This window comes from Molothrus ater, chromosome 14, assembly GCF_012460135.2.
Source record: "Molothrus ater isolate BHLD 08-10-18 breed brown headed cowbird chromosome 14, BPBGC_Mater_1.1, whole genome shotgun sequence".
NCBI classification, from domain to species: Eukaryota; Metazoa; Chordata; class Aves; order Passeriformes; family Icteridae; genus Molothrus; species Molothrus ater.
The window spans coordinates 12,897,233-12,909,958 of NC_050491.2; the positions used below are offsets into that span (position 1 = coordinate 12,897,233).

General features: G+C 48.4%; 1 protein-coding gene across 1 annotated transcript in view; it reads right to left on the reverse strand.

Annotated features, from left to right (window-relative positions):
- Positions 1-12,490, reverse strand: part of GPC3 (glypican 3) — a 142,269-nt gene extending 129,779 nt beyond the window's left edge. The window contains exons 1-2 of the mRNA XM_036402387.2: positions 12,192-12,490; positions 3,357-3,518 (exon numbers count right to left, since the gene is read on the reverse strand). Coding sequence (XP_036258280.1) covers positions 3,357-3,518; positions 12,192-12,360 — 331 coding nt within the window. The 5' untranslated portion in view covers positions 12,361-12,490. The remainder of the gene's footprint in view (positions 1-3,356; positions 3,519-12,191) is intronic.
- Between the last annotated feature and the right edge of the window lie 236 nt (positions 12,491-12,726).

The following is a 12,726-nucleotide window of genomic DNA, read 5'->3' on the forward strand; positions in this document are numbered from 1 at the left end:
AAGGTTTTTTTTTTTTTTGTTGTCATTGTTTCAATAGGAAAAGACTAGATGGTGGCAGGGCCAGAAATTCCCTCACTGAAAAAAGCAAAGATGAAACATCAGAAGAAAAAGGGGGGGAAAGCAAATCAAAGGCAAGGTTCTCACCATTCCCTCCAGCAGCTGAGTTGCACAAACTACTGGTTAGTTTGGATGAGAACATTCAGCAATACAAATGACAAAAGACACGAGCAGTTCTGAGGTGATGGGTTCATCCCAGCTTCAGAGCTGAGAGCCCCAACCAGGAGGTACCAGCATGGATACACCAAAGGAAAGCAAAAAAACTGCCCACAAAAAAAAAATCCTGGAGTAAGATTTAACTGCAGTCGAGGCAGCCACAATCCACTTTAACACTGTCAAACACAGCAAGTTTCCAAAAGATTAAATCACTACTTAAATCATCTTCATAATTTTAAAAAATGCCTCCGAGATAAGACCAGGAGCTAATTGTACCATTTAAATTTAGTGAAGGGAGGATTTTTTTGGTTGGGATTTTTCCTTCTTAACTGCAATAAAGAAGAAGCCCAAGGGTCTAAAACTAATAATCTAATAAACTTTCCTAAGTGAACATTGTAACAGATAGGCCTGGATGAGATTTCCTGAAAATGCCAGACAATTTCCCTTGATCTTTATCACCAGAGATGCTGCTCTACCTTCAGCAGGAAGAAATTAAATTTGGTGCAAAATAATAACATCTGGGTGAGATTCTGCTTGTCAGACTAGCAGTCCCTTTAGATGCCAGGGTAAAAATATTGAAATTAACTCTGAAGGATTTCACATTTGTGTTTTTAATATGAGTGGTTGAGCTGTGTTTCCATACCAACACATTTCCCCTCTCTGGAGAGAGAGGCAATTACCCATCCTCTGCACTGGGTCCCCAGACTGGGGGTCTGACCCAAAGCCACATTGGGAGCTCTTTTCCCTGCCAGAGCACATCTCAGAGTTGGCACTGCTTCCAGCTCTCCCAGAGCCACAGGGAATCTGCCCCCAGGGCCTGCAGGAGATGCTCAGGGGCCACTGGGGCTCCTCCTCCCTGCTCCCTCCAGCATCCCCCCAGTAGTGCCCTGCCAGGGGCATCCTGCACAATTCCTACAGCTGGAACAGCCTCTGGCATTGCAGCCATCAAAATACTCTTAAGCAAGCAGCAATCAAAAGACCAACCTATTTTAAAAAGTGCTCTTCTGCAAACTTCCAGACTAATTTTCAAGATAACAAAAGTAAATGGTGTTCAAAGTCTAATGAATCGTCCTTCCAAGTCCAAAACACTTTATACAAGATAATTAAAGTGAGCTCCTCAATGGTTCCAGCTAGGATTCCTCCTCTGCAACAGGATTGCAAACTATTTTTAGTCACTTTAGAGCTTTTTTATAAGCAGAAGTGGTCAGAAAATGTTCAATTAAATGCTTTTCTTCCCCACCACCAAGAATGGCAATTCCACATGCCAGGGTTTCTCAGAATAACTTCAGCTTCAAAACCTCTGCACAGGTCTCTGGGCCAGGGTAGAAATAAGAGTTTAAAAAAAAAAAGGGGGGGGGGGGGGATAATAAAATTCAACTCTCTCCAGAAAGTTCAGAGCCAGAGCACCCAACTGCTGGGCACAACCTGCAGTTCCACAGGGCGTCATTCCCACACACAATAAAAACTAATAAATAACAATAAAAACTAATAAAAACTAATGCTGCAGTTTCTGTCAAAGGGGAAGGAGGGAGGCACAGTTTAGTTTGTATTCCACCCAGGTTATTCACCATTTCTGAAGCTGGTCCACATCTCCAGTGCCTAGGAAACCAATCTTTCATTACTTTTACTCCATTCAGGTTATTAGAATTGGATCTTAATGGTAACTGCATTAAGAATTACTGGGGGGGAAAAATGTTCTGTTATCTCCTCAGCAATTCATTTGATCTTACATTGAGAAAAACAACATATTAAACTTCATCAGTCCGTTGTGGCCCAGAAGAGAACTCTGCCCTGATCTCACAGGCTTCAGCAGGTCTTGGGTCTTGCTATTAGTGAGGCATAAACAAAAATAAATCAATTATTCTGCAAAAATATCATCATGAAGGAAAAAAACGCTTGGTTGCCCATGACTTCTTTTTTAAATACAGGCAAAAACACCATTAATACAGAATGATGGAACCTCAACAGGACAGCACTCAACAAATAAGCAATCATTTCACTGCACATTAACCATGAGGCCCTAAAAAAATTATTGCAGATTTAAGTGGCACAAACTAGTATGTATCAACACTAAAAAAAATATCTAAAGATCCATTTTGCAAAAAAACCCAAGCAAACAAACAAAACCATCATATTATCATTAGAAAGAGAGCTGCCCCAGACAGCAGAGCACAGGGGCACCAATACTCAAATACCCCATGGGGCAGCAGGGAGCACATTTGGGAACCAGCAGCCTCTGCCACCTTTCCCACAGAATAACCAACTTTGTTGTGCAGTGGATAACAAGAAAAATACACACAGCTGAGGCAGATCTCACCAAGCATTACACTGACCTAACAACCAGATCACCTCACTGCAGCCCATATTTTGGGACTGAAAGAGTCAGACCAGACAATACTTGCACAGGGATTTTAATGCTTGGAAAGGTGGGATTTTTGGGTTTGTTTTTTTTTTTTTTTTTTAATTTGTACCTCAAGAAATTTAGCCTTTAAATTTCCATTCATTCTTAAAGCTGCAGGAATATTTAAGACAAGCCCTGCAGAGCAACCATACAGCAAACCAGGTATATTCCTAATCATAAACAAGCATATACAATATCTACAAACACATGAAAACAAGCAAACAAAGCTTCCAGCCACTTGCACTTCCAATTGCCCAGTGCTGAGGAAGAGGAGCAGAAATGCTGCCTCCTCCTGCAGGGGACTGGAGCACCCCTAATGCTCACTGTCATATTTTCTGAAAAACCCCTTCACCAGGATTTCTTCTCCTGGGAAGCTGAGAGGCCTCAGAGAAAAATGAAAAAAATAATTATCTGATTTGCTCCTCCTGTGTTTTGCTGCTTTGGAATGTGGTCTGGAGATTGTTTACCAACAGGTGCATGTTTGATTGGCTTCATGTGAATTGCTTTTACTTAATGACCAATCACTATCAGGTGCCAGACTCAGAAGTTGGTCACCAGTTTTTTATTAGTATCTTGTTAAGCCTTCTGCTGCATCCTTTCTCCATTCTTCAGTATAGTTTTAGTACAGCATTCTTTAATATAATATAGTAACATATAATAATAAATTAGCCTTCTAAGAACATGGAGTCAGATTCATCAATTCCTGCTTTGTCCTGGGGACCCCAAAAATACCAGAGCTCACCTTGGAAGACAGCAGCATTCTGGATGACCAGGAATTTCAGCTCCATGCTGGCAGACTGCAGCAGCTGCTCCATGTTCAGCCGTGCAGCTGCCTGGTACTTCTCCTCCATCTTCCTCGTGCAGCACGTGGAGCCCTTGGGGACACAGACCTGCAGATCAGTCCCTGCAGAGGCACAGGAGAAACAGACAATTCACATTAGGAGAGGAAACCAACTCCAAGCATCACTGTGGCCAGCAATTACTGCTTGGGCAAATTGATGGCATTTCTGGCATTTGTCCTGAGCAAGCAGCTTGGCCAAAGGGAAGGGTGGATAAGGCAGAGCCCAGATTGCTGAGCAGTGGCTCCTGAGAGCTGTGCCTGCTCCAGCTCCCACACACCCCAAGCACTGATGTGCCAGTGCCAAGCAGAGCGATCCCAGCCTCACCCTGCTGTCCCCTGTCTGCCCACAGCAGGGAGGAGTCAGTGAGGGCAGGAAAGGTGGAGTGGGAGCTGTAAAACAGAGACAGGATTTGAGGCTGTGGATTTACAGTGAATAGAGCAATGGATGGAGTACATCAAGGAGGATAGGCTTGTGATTTGCATAAAGACTTGAAGTAATTTGGAAGTAACAGTGCTATTTGCCTGCAATTTCTACCCTATTGTATCCCCAGCAACAACAGTAATAGCAGAAGGACACAACTATAATGATTTACTTGGCTTTTTAGCTTACTTTTAAATTGTTCAACCAATGTCCCCGTGCCATCCTTCCTCCATTGCAACAGGCAAAGCACAAATTGCTTCACTGGTGGCTGTCCCAGTGCAGAGGGACAGATCCTGAGGGATGCTCTGAGCACTGCACAAGGCAAGAGCCTCTTCAGCAGCACCTTCACTCATTGAGCAGGATGGGACAATAGCCAAGGGACAAAGGCCAGAGGGACACCACTTGCTCTGGCATCTCCAGCACTGCTCAGTGATACTCAACTTCTTTTTTTGACATTCCCAAAGCATTTATTCATGGGGAAAGTAGACAACTTCAAGAGAAGTGTTGTTAGCTAAAAAAAAAATAAAATCTGGGGAAGAAAATAGAAATCTTTCTAGGCTCAGACAAGAGAAGATGAAACAGAAGAGCTGGAAGTAGCAGTAATAAAAGGCCCCATCTTCTATCAACTTTTAAGAGCAAACTGAGGCCCCAAACACACAAGCAGAGCAACAAGCTCGTATCAAAGCAAACAGCTCTCCTTATGCAAAACACATCTAATCTGATGCTGCTCTTAGAAACTCAAACAGCAAAAACCAGCCATTAAAAATGGCTATCCAGGGTCAGAGAATAGCCAGCACCCACATTTTTCTGTCTGCCACCCAAGCTGCATCATGCCCAAAAAAAGCAGTTCCCTGCTAGGTTCAGCTCTGCCAGGAACCTGGACTGGGAAGCAGTCCCAGGCCAGTGACCAACAGCCCTGACAGAGTGAAGGCTCCTCACACCTCTCACTCTGCCTTCCTGCTGGTTATAGAGGGTTTTTCCTCAGTAAAAGCTACTTTGGTAATTTACATCTTTGCTCTGGAAGGATTACGCTTCCTTTCAGGTTCCTGTCTTTTCTCCTTCACAAGAGTCTTTTACCACATCCACTCCCTCCCTAATTACTAGAAAGTGTAAAAAGTCACTTTTGCAAGTGTAGTCTAGAAGAACAGGATTAATATTAATGTCAGTTCAATCATGTGCCTCCTGAAGAAGAGCCATGCACAGTGCCAAGGGAAAACCAGCTGTCAGGGCTCAGGAGCAGCGACTGCAGAAATCCTCCTCCCTCCAGCCCCATCCCTTCCCTGGCACAGCATGGGAAAAGGAACATGAAACACTCATCTACAACATGCATTGCATGTGGGGGAAGGAGATTTAACCAGTGCAGACCCTGCTGCTGCAAAAAAAAACCTCACGCAAAGAGGGAGAGAGGGTCCACACCCCCATCCTGGCTCCGTCACTCCCCACTGCCTCAGTTTCCCCTTCTGCAAAGCAGGATGCCCAACAAGTTCCTTCCTCAAGCCCTCTGGCACAGAACCAGCACCACCAATGTCTCAAGCTCAAGCCTCAGTGATTTGTGAACTCACCCACTCCAGAGGAGCACAGCGACAGGTATTTCATGCATTGAAAAAATAAAAGGGACCATAAAACCACATAACAGCAAGATACTGCATTAATGAGAGAAGCAGTTGTATAACAGCAAGTTAAAGAGGTTTAAGAGGTTTTTTAAAGTCAAGCCCAACTCAATTTACACCACGAGAAGGCTTAGCATGGTCTCTTTAACACTACAGTACGCCCATAAATTTCTTTTTAATACAAAGCTTATTTCCTCCTACATTTATTATATTAGGACACATTTCAAATTATGAAATAAAAATCCTTCCATGATTAATGGAAATACCAATATAGAAAATCTGAGAGTTGGCAATTAAGAGGTCTCTGCAAGTTAAAGCCAAGGATAGGAAGCAGCAAGGTCATCTGCTCACATCCCATCCTTCTTTTTAGCCAATTAAGCCAACTTCTCCCCTTAAATGGATCTTTATTTTTGTGCAGTAAAAAGACAGGCACATGCTGTATCAGAGCAATCACAGAGGAGGAGGAAAAAGCCTGGGAATTAACTCAGCTCCAAAGGTTTTACGGAGACAGCCAACTAACACAGTAAGAAACGTCATGGTAAACACAACAGGACAACACAGGCAGGGCAGGCTCTTGGAAGGTACCAGGGACAAGCTCCTTCTTGGCACAGTGCTGCTACAGAGGGACAGGGAATGGGGGCCTGGCTCCCATCTGCCAGCTCTCTTCTGTGTATGGCTCTCCCAGATGGCGAGCTGGCTCAAACACTCCATCCCCAAATCCCCCAGCAGCAGCAGGGACAGGAGGTTTCAATGCCAGTCCCCAGGAGCCACTAACCCACCCCGCCGACCCCAGCCCCACAGACACAGATGGAACAGAGACAAAGCTTTTGACCTGCAAATGTATTTGGGGTTTACTCATGCCACTGCTCGAAGGAGCCTCTCCTGCACTCAGCTGCAGCCCCCCAGGAGCCCCAAGGGCTCGCAGGCCACGCGCGAAGGATGCGGGGACGCCTGGGAACGCTCAGCAAGCCCACGGAGCAGACACCAGCAGTGAAGGAATTAGGGTGCCACACGTTTCTGCCTCCAAAAAAATGCACGGGAAAAGGTCCTGTGAGTCATCAAATCCTACCTCAGCCGCCCAATCCACCCCCTCTGAGCGTTTTATCTAACACAAACACCTCCAGCCTACTCCGACTTGTGAGATAGCAAAGCCCATTCCACTGCCTAATGGCCCTTCACTGTTAAGACCGTTTTTATCTCCCAACCTACACAACCCCTTTTTCTTAAAGTTTCAAGTCATTACACCTTGTAATGCCAGTCTCAGCCCTTGCAAACAACCTTGCTATAAATCACTACAAACTCATTTTCAGAAAGAAAGTGTCCCTCAAATTACTGCAGCCGTTTTATTAAATTGCATTTGGATGCTCTCATACCAATCTTGGCAAGATTAGTGAGATGATGAGATGCCAAGCACAGCAGCCTGACCCTCTGACACCCAACTCCCACGGCTGAGGCAGGCAGTGGCTGCAGCCCCTTCCATGGGTGCAGGAGCATCAGGCTCCATCAGAACCGAGCCATTTATGCCATCTTGGGGAGCAGCAGTGTAAATGCTCCAGCAATTTTGCATAGGCTCCCAGCTGACAGAAATAAACTCCAAAGCAGCACTAATTTCAGTAGCACCCTGCCTCTTCCTCCTCCCGACAGGGAGTTTTTAGTGGCAGCGAATTTAAACCATTACATTTGACTTTGATGTACAATTATTCCCGCAGATAGGTGGTGAGTACAGCAGAAGTGAAAATCATTTCAGTGGATTAAATGTCAAAAATAAAAACCCTCAAGATCATCTACGGGGAGTTGTGCACTCCTTCACAAGGCTGAAGGATTTTCCTTTGATTTTAAGCATCCCAGGATAGCTTCAGCCCTGTCATCAGATACAGGCAGGCAAGCTGTGCACGCTGCCTTCCCACCCAGATCCAATGGCAGCTTAAATCAGATTAACATTCCCCCCAAACTTACCCCAGGCATTGCCAAAATAAGAACCTGTCCCTGCTTAACGCCACATTCCTGCAGCCTCCTCCCCACGTGAGGGGGCTCTGCTACTCCATGCAGTGGCACCTTCGCCTTCTGCAGGCTGCAAGTGTCAGAGGAGTTCCTCCCACCCTCTTCACTCACCAGTTTGGTACTATTACCCACAAGAAATATGCTGGTTTGGGTCAATTTGCCTCCTCCAATTGTTTTACAACCAGCGTCATGCTTTAAATAGATAAAAGCAGTGACTCAACATTTAAATATAGTGGATTTTCCCCCAGCTTTTTCAATACTTTTTTATTAAGAACCTTTTAAATTACGTGATTAGGGGGTTGTACATCTGTCAGTGCCTTTTAATGCTCAGCATCTAGGGGGAGGAAAAGGAAATGCAACTGTTTAGAACCCAGATTTAATGCTGATCTTTATAAACCTAATTAAAGAGATATAAATTATAAACCAACTCATTCAATAGGTGATTTAAGTTGGAACAGTATGCATAGTACATGGGATATTTATTACTGCTTAATTATCCTTTATTTTCTATTCCATCTTGTGTTTCACAAGACCATCTGACTCTGGATTCCTCCCCTGGTCTTACAATGTTGGCCAGATGATTCTCATGCAAATCTAACCCCCTATAAAACCACATCTTTTAAAAGAAGACATTACAGTGAAAAATAGGTTTTACAGAGTAAAAGTTTCCTCCTAACAAATGGACAAACACTGTCATCAATGGAGTTAACTTTGGGCACCCACTCCCCCCACACAGATTTGTTACAGTCACATGCACACATCCCACAGCCATTCCAAAGACCAGGAAGAACACTGTTCAGGATGTTGTTAAAGTTAACCCCTGGGAAAAAAAAATAAAATTAATGATCTCACTATAAAACCACTGCCTGGGGAGGTTACTAAATTTTAGGGTTCTGCTCCTGCTCTCAACTATCAAGAGAGCAACTTTCAGGCCTGAAATAATTAAGAACAGAAAACTCAATTATCTAGTAAACTAAGCTTTTAAACCACCGTGCTAAGCTAAATGGAAAGGCTGCACAGGGAGGAGCATCATTAGTCCCACTCAGGAAAAACAGAATAAAAGAGCAGGAGTACAAAGGGAACCAGCTCATGAGCAAAGACACGTTGAGTTCAGCAGGAAGAGTTGGGATTTTTAATTTTTAAACTGCACATTGGCACACACCAGCTGCCAAAAAAAAAAAGAGAGAAGAAAGCTTGACATGCTCAGCCAGCCACTTGTAAAGCATTACACCTCAACTCCAAAAGGTTAATCTCCTATTTTCTTAGGGTGAATCCATATTTACTTCCATCAAAGAAAATGAACAAAAAGCTGGAAATAACACTTTGCTGCAGGAGAAGGAAAACAGACCTGCCAGCAGATATTTCTGTCAAGATAAATATTCCTCAGTTTTCCACTGTTCCAGAGCAGAGGCGCCCATCCCTGTCCCCATCCTGCCAAGGCACCAGCTCACCCCTGCCCCTCTACCCAAGGCCCCAGCCCAATTACCTGTCACCACCAATACAGAGAAACCCAAATGGCAGAGAGGAGAGAAAAACAGAGCAGCAGAAATGGAAATTCAAGGTGCTGTTTCTAGATAGGAGAAATTATGCAGAGAAAAGACAAATGGAGGAAGAAAACCAAGACAGGCAACATAGCAAAAAGAGAATTTCATTATTACTGAGCACGAAGCTACCCCAGCACAGAACCACAGGCTGGCTCAGGAGCTGGCATTCAGTCTCTTCTTCATCAAAGCCCAGGACAAGCACTCTCCCATCACCCTGCCTTCACTCTCTCCAGCAAAAGATCTCTGATCCAGGTCCAGTCAAGGTGGTGCCATGAATTACACCCTCCCACCCCTCAGAACAGCCAGCCACAGCTGACAGCAGTCAGGCTTTGCTGTTCCCCACCTCTAAGCTGGCCAAAGCACACGCCAGAGTGACAAAATCCTGGTCCCCATGCTGCAGGACCAGAGGAGCTTCTCAGCGCCTGGTGCATGCCCACAGCTACTCCCAGAACATCAACACTGCTCACGAAAGAGCACGACACTTCCCTCTCATTTAACAGAATTGCCTTTTTTTGTTTTTTTTTTTTTAAATTAGAAGTGTGGTCTCTGTCTATTTCAGAGCTCTCCTACGGAGCTTGCTGTGCCCATGTCCCTCAGCCCACGCACTGCTGATGCAGTAAAACTGAGCTGTGGGACATTTCTCCTGAGTGTGCTGCAACTCAGCAGCATTTCCACTACTTACTCCTTCAGCAACAACTGCTCATAATGCAAAATGGGACTTCCAGAAACAATTACGTCAAAAAAAAGAAAATCCACTTTTTAAATAAGTTTAACTTCAGTTTCTCCAGGGTGGTGTGATCCATTGGGAAAGGTTCTCAGAATTGATTCCATGGTGATTTGTGGCTGGGAACTCCAAAACTTTTTTTAATTGACAGATGTATGAAAGGAAAAAAAGGTAATAAACAGATGCCTGGAAAAAAATCCTTGAGTGATGTTTCCCTATTACAGAGATTTATGCAGCTGCTACTAGGAGAAGCAAGTGCTCTGAAGTGTAATTACCACACAGAGCCATGCAAGATGGGCCAGATCCAAGGTATAAACAAGCAGTCATTGCTTTAATTATGATCAAGTTTATGTACTTAGGCAAATGTAAAATCCACTTTCGATTTGATACGTGGGAACTTTATCATTGTAACAAGCTGGAAGCATTCACTTGAAACACCAGCCCTGTTAGGAGGTATTGATCCAGCTGCCCACAGGCTCTGCAGAGAGCACAGGGCTCCTTACTCCTCCTGGCTATCAGGGATGCACCTGGGGCTCACAGGGCAGGGAGAACCTGAGGAACCCCAGCAACCTGAACCCTGCTGGGTAGGGAGGATACCAGGGCAAAAACACCCACTGCAATCACAGCCAGGCCAGGCTGGGGGATGCTGCTGCTGCTTTCTGGGGAAGGATTGATCCCATTGCAGCACGGCAGCCCCTCAATACAATGGGAGCCATTCTCCAGGAACCTGCCCACCCCTCCATCATCTCCCTGGAGTGTGTAAAAACACACTCAGCAAAGTTACTTAGGAATCAAAGCAAGAATCTCACTGGCTTTCAAAGAAACAACTTCCTTCTGACAAACAGAATTTGTCAATTCAGTGGTGATAAGAGCAGCTCTTTCCTGCAACTCCTCATGCAAACATTTCACTAGAAAGCATTTCCAGTGCCACTTCCTTACTGACCAGGAGACTGAGGCCGTGTGGGACAGAGAGAGAAGAGATGCTGCTCCTGCACTGGTCTGAAAGGAGCATTAAGTGTTGAAGTTTACACGAGAAGAGAATGTAAGGACAGGGAGGGATAGGAAAGGTACACTCTCACCAGGACTTACAGCTAAACTCCCCTCATATCTCTCACAGCTCTTGATGAGCTGAGGCATTGCTACAGTCCTACAGACCAAAAGACTTGGGATTTACAGCAGCCACAGCACCTCGCAGTGCCAGCTCTGGGCACCCCATTTCCCCCTCGCTCCCTCTCCAGAGCTGCAGCAGCTCACGGCTGAAGGAACCCCTGTGCGACACCGAATGCAAGAAACCAAACTCAACACATCGTTATTAAAAGCAGGCACCGCTGGCGATGATCTCATTGCACCTCCCCTGCCTGTCACGTTTGCCTGTTATCTCTTCCTTTTCATACTTTGATCACAAGCTTTTCAGGGCAGGCGTTCTCGGCTGCGTGTTGAGCCCAGCACAGCAGCACCGAGCTCTCAGGCGGCTCCGGAACGCAGCCATCAACCCGATCCGTCTGTGTGCACACACTACCAGCACACAGCCGCCCACCTGGAGCACCGACACTCCCTAGCCCCCGAAAAGCTGCAAAGAACCTTTAAAAGGCAAAGAATTCAAGTATTCCGCTTACATTTTAAAATAGGAACGAGGCATATGTACAGAAAGCAGCCTCGCAGGGGGTAGGTGGTGAGGTTTGGTGCGGTACCACCCCGGCAGCCACCTGTAATGGGAACTGCAGAGCAGAGTAACATCGCTCCCAGACCCGTCAGGCTCGCACCCCGCACGGTTCCCGCACAGCCCGGGGAGCGCCGCGCTGCCTCCCTCCAGCCCCATCCTCCGGAGCTGCGGAAGCCGCGGGTTGAGGGACGAGGGTTTGGATGCTGTCGGAGCAGTCCTACAGGGCGGGATTGCCTCGGACCCCGGCACACCTCGGGCAGAGGAAAGCGGCTCTGGGGAACCGGGACCTGCAGAGACGTGACGGGCGCACGGAGCCTCCGCTGGCCGGCGGCGACACCGCGAGCTGCCGGGGACCGCGCACCGGACCCCGACAGCGGCAAGCGAGGACGGGGCGGGCTGGTCCCTCCGGCAGCGCCGCGGCTCTGCCCGACAGCCCGAGCTCACCTCGGCCACCCGGGGTGAAAAACCCTCTGAACAAACCGAGCGCAATAAAGACCCGTTCTCCAGCGGGCTCCCATTGCCGCGACGTAATCACCGGCTCCGTGTTATCCGCACATCCGAGACGCCGAACCCGGCAGCCGCTGCCGCCGGGGGAAGGCAGCTCCCCGCGGGAGAGCGGGCAGCCCGCACCGGGCTCCGCAGCATCCCGCAGCCGCACGGCGACCCCCGCCCGCGGCCCCGGCTCCGGTCGCTGCAGCCGCTTCGCCCCGCACCCGAACGGCCCCGGTGAGACAACGACGGCCGGCCGGACACCACGGGGAAGGAGCTCTCACCTGGCACGGGGCTCTCGGGCACCCACTTGGCTCCGGGCTGCAGCACCTGGAAGGCGGCGCGGACCGGGCGGCAGGCGGCTTCCCCCGCCGGCTGCGCGGCCCCCGGGGCACCGAGCAGCGCGGCCGCCAGCAGCAGCGGCAGCAGTAGCACTCCGCCGCTCCCCGACATCCTCCCGGGCCAGCGGGGCGCTCCTCTAGGCGCTGCCAGCGGGCATGCCCGTCGTGCCGGGACGCGCCGGGACCGGGAGCAGCGAGCGGAGCTCGGCCCGCGCCTCGCGCGGCGCTCCCGGGGCGCCGGTCCCGGCCCCGCGCGCTGCCCCGCCCCGGCCCTGATTGGCGCCCGCCCCCCGCCCGCGGGAAACTCGCCCCGCGCGCGGCACCGCCCCGGCGCTCATTGGGCCCCGCGGGGCTGCCGCGCCCGCCCCGCGCCACGCCCGCCACGCCCCGCGCCGCACCTGTGCGCGCCCTCCCGCCCGGTACCGGCACCGGCACCGACCCCGACCCTGATCCCGACACCGAACCCTGATCCCGCCAC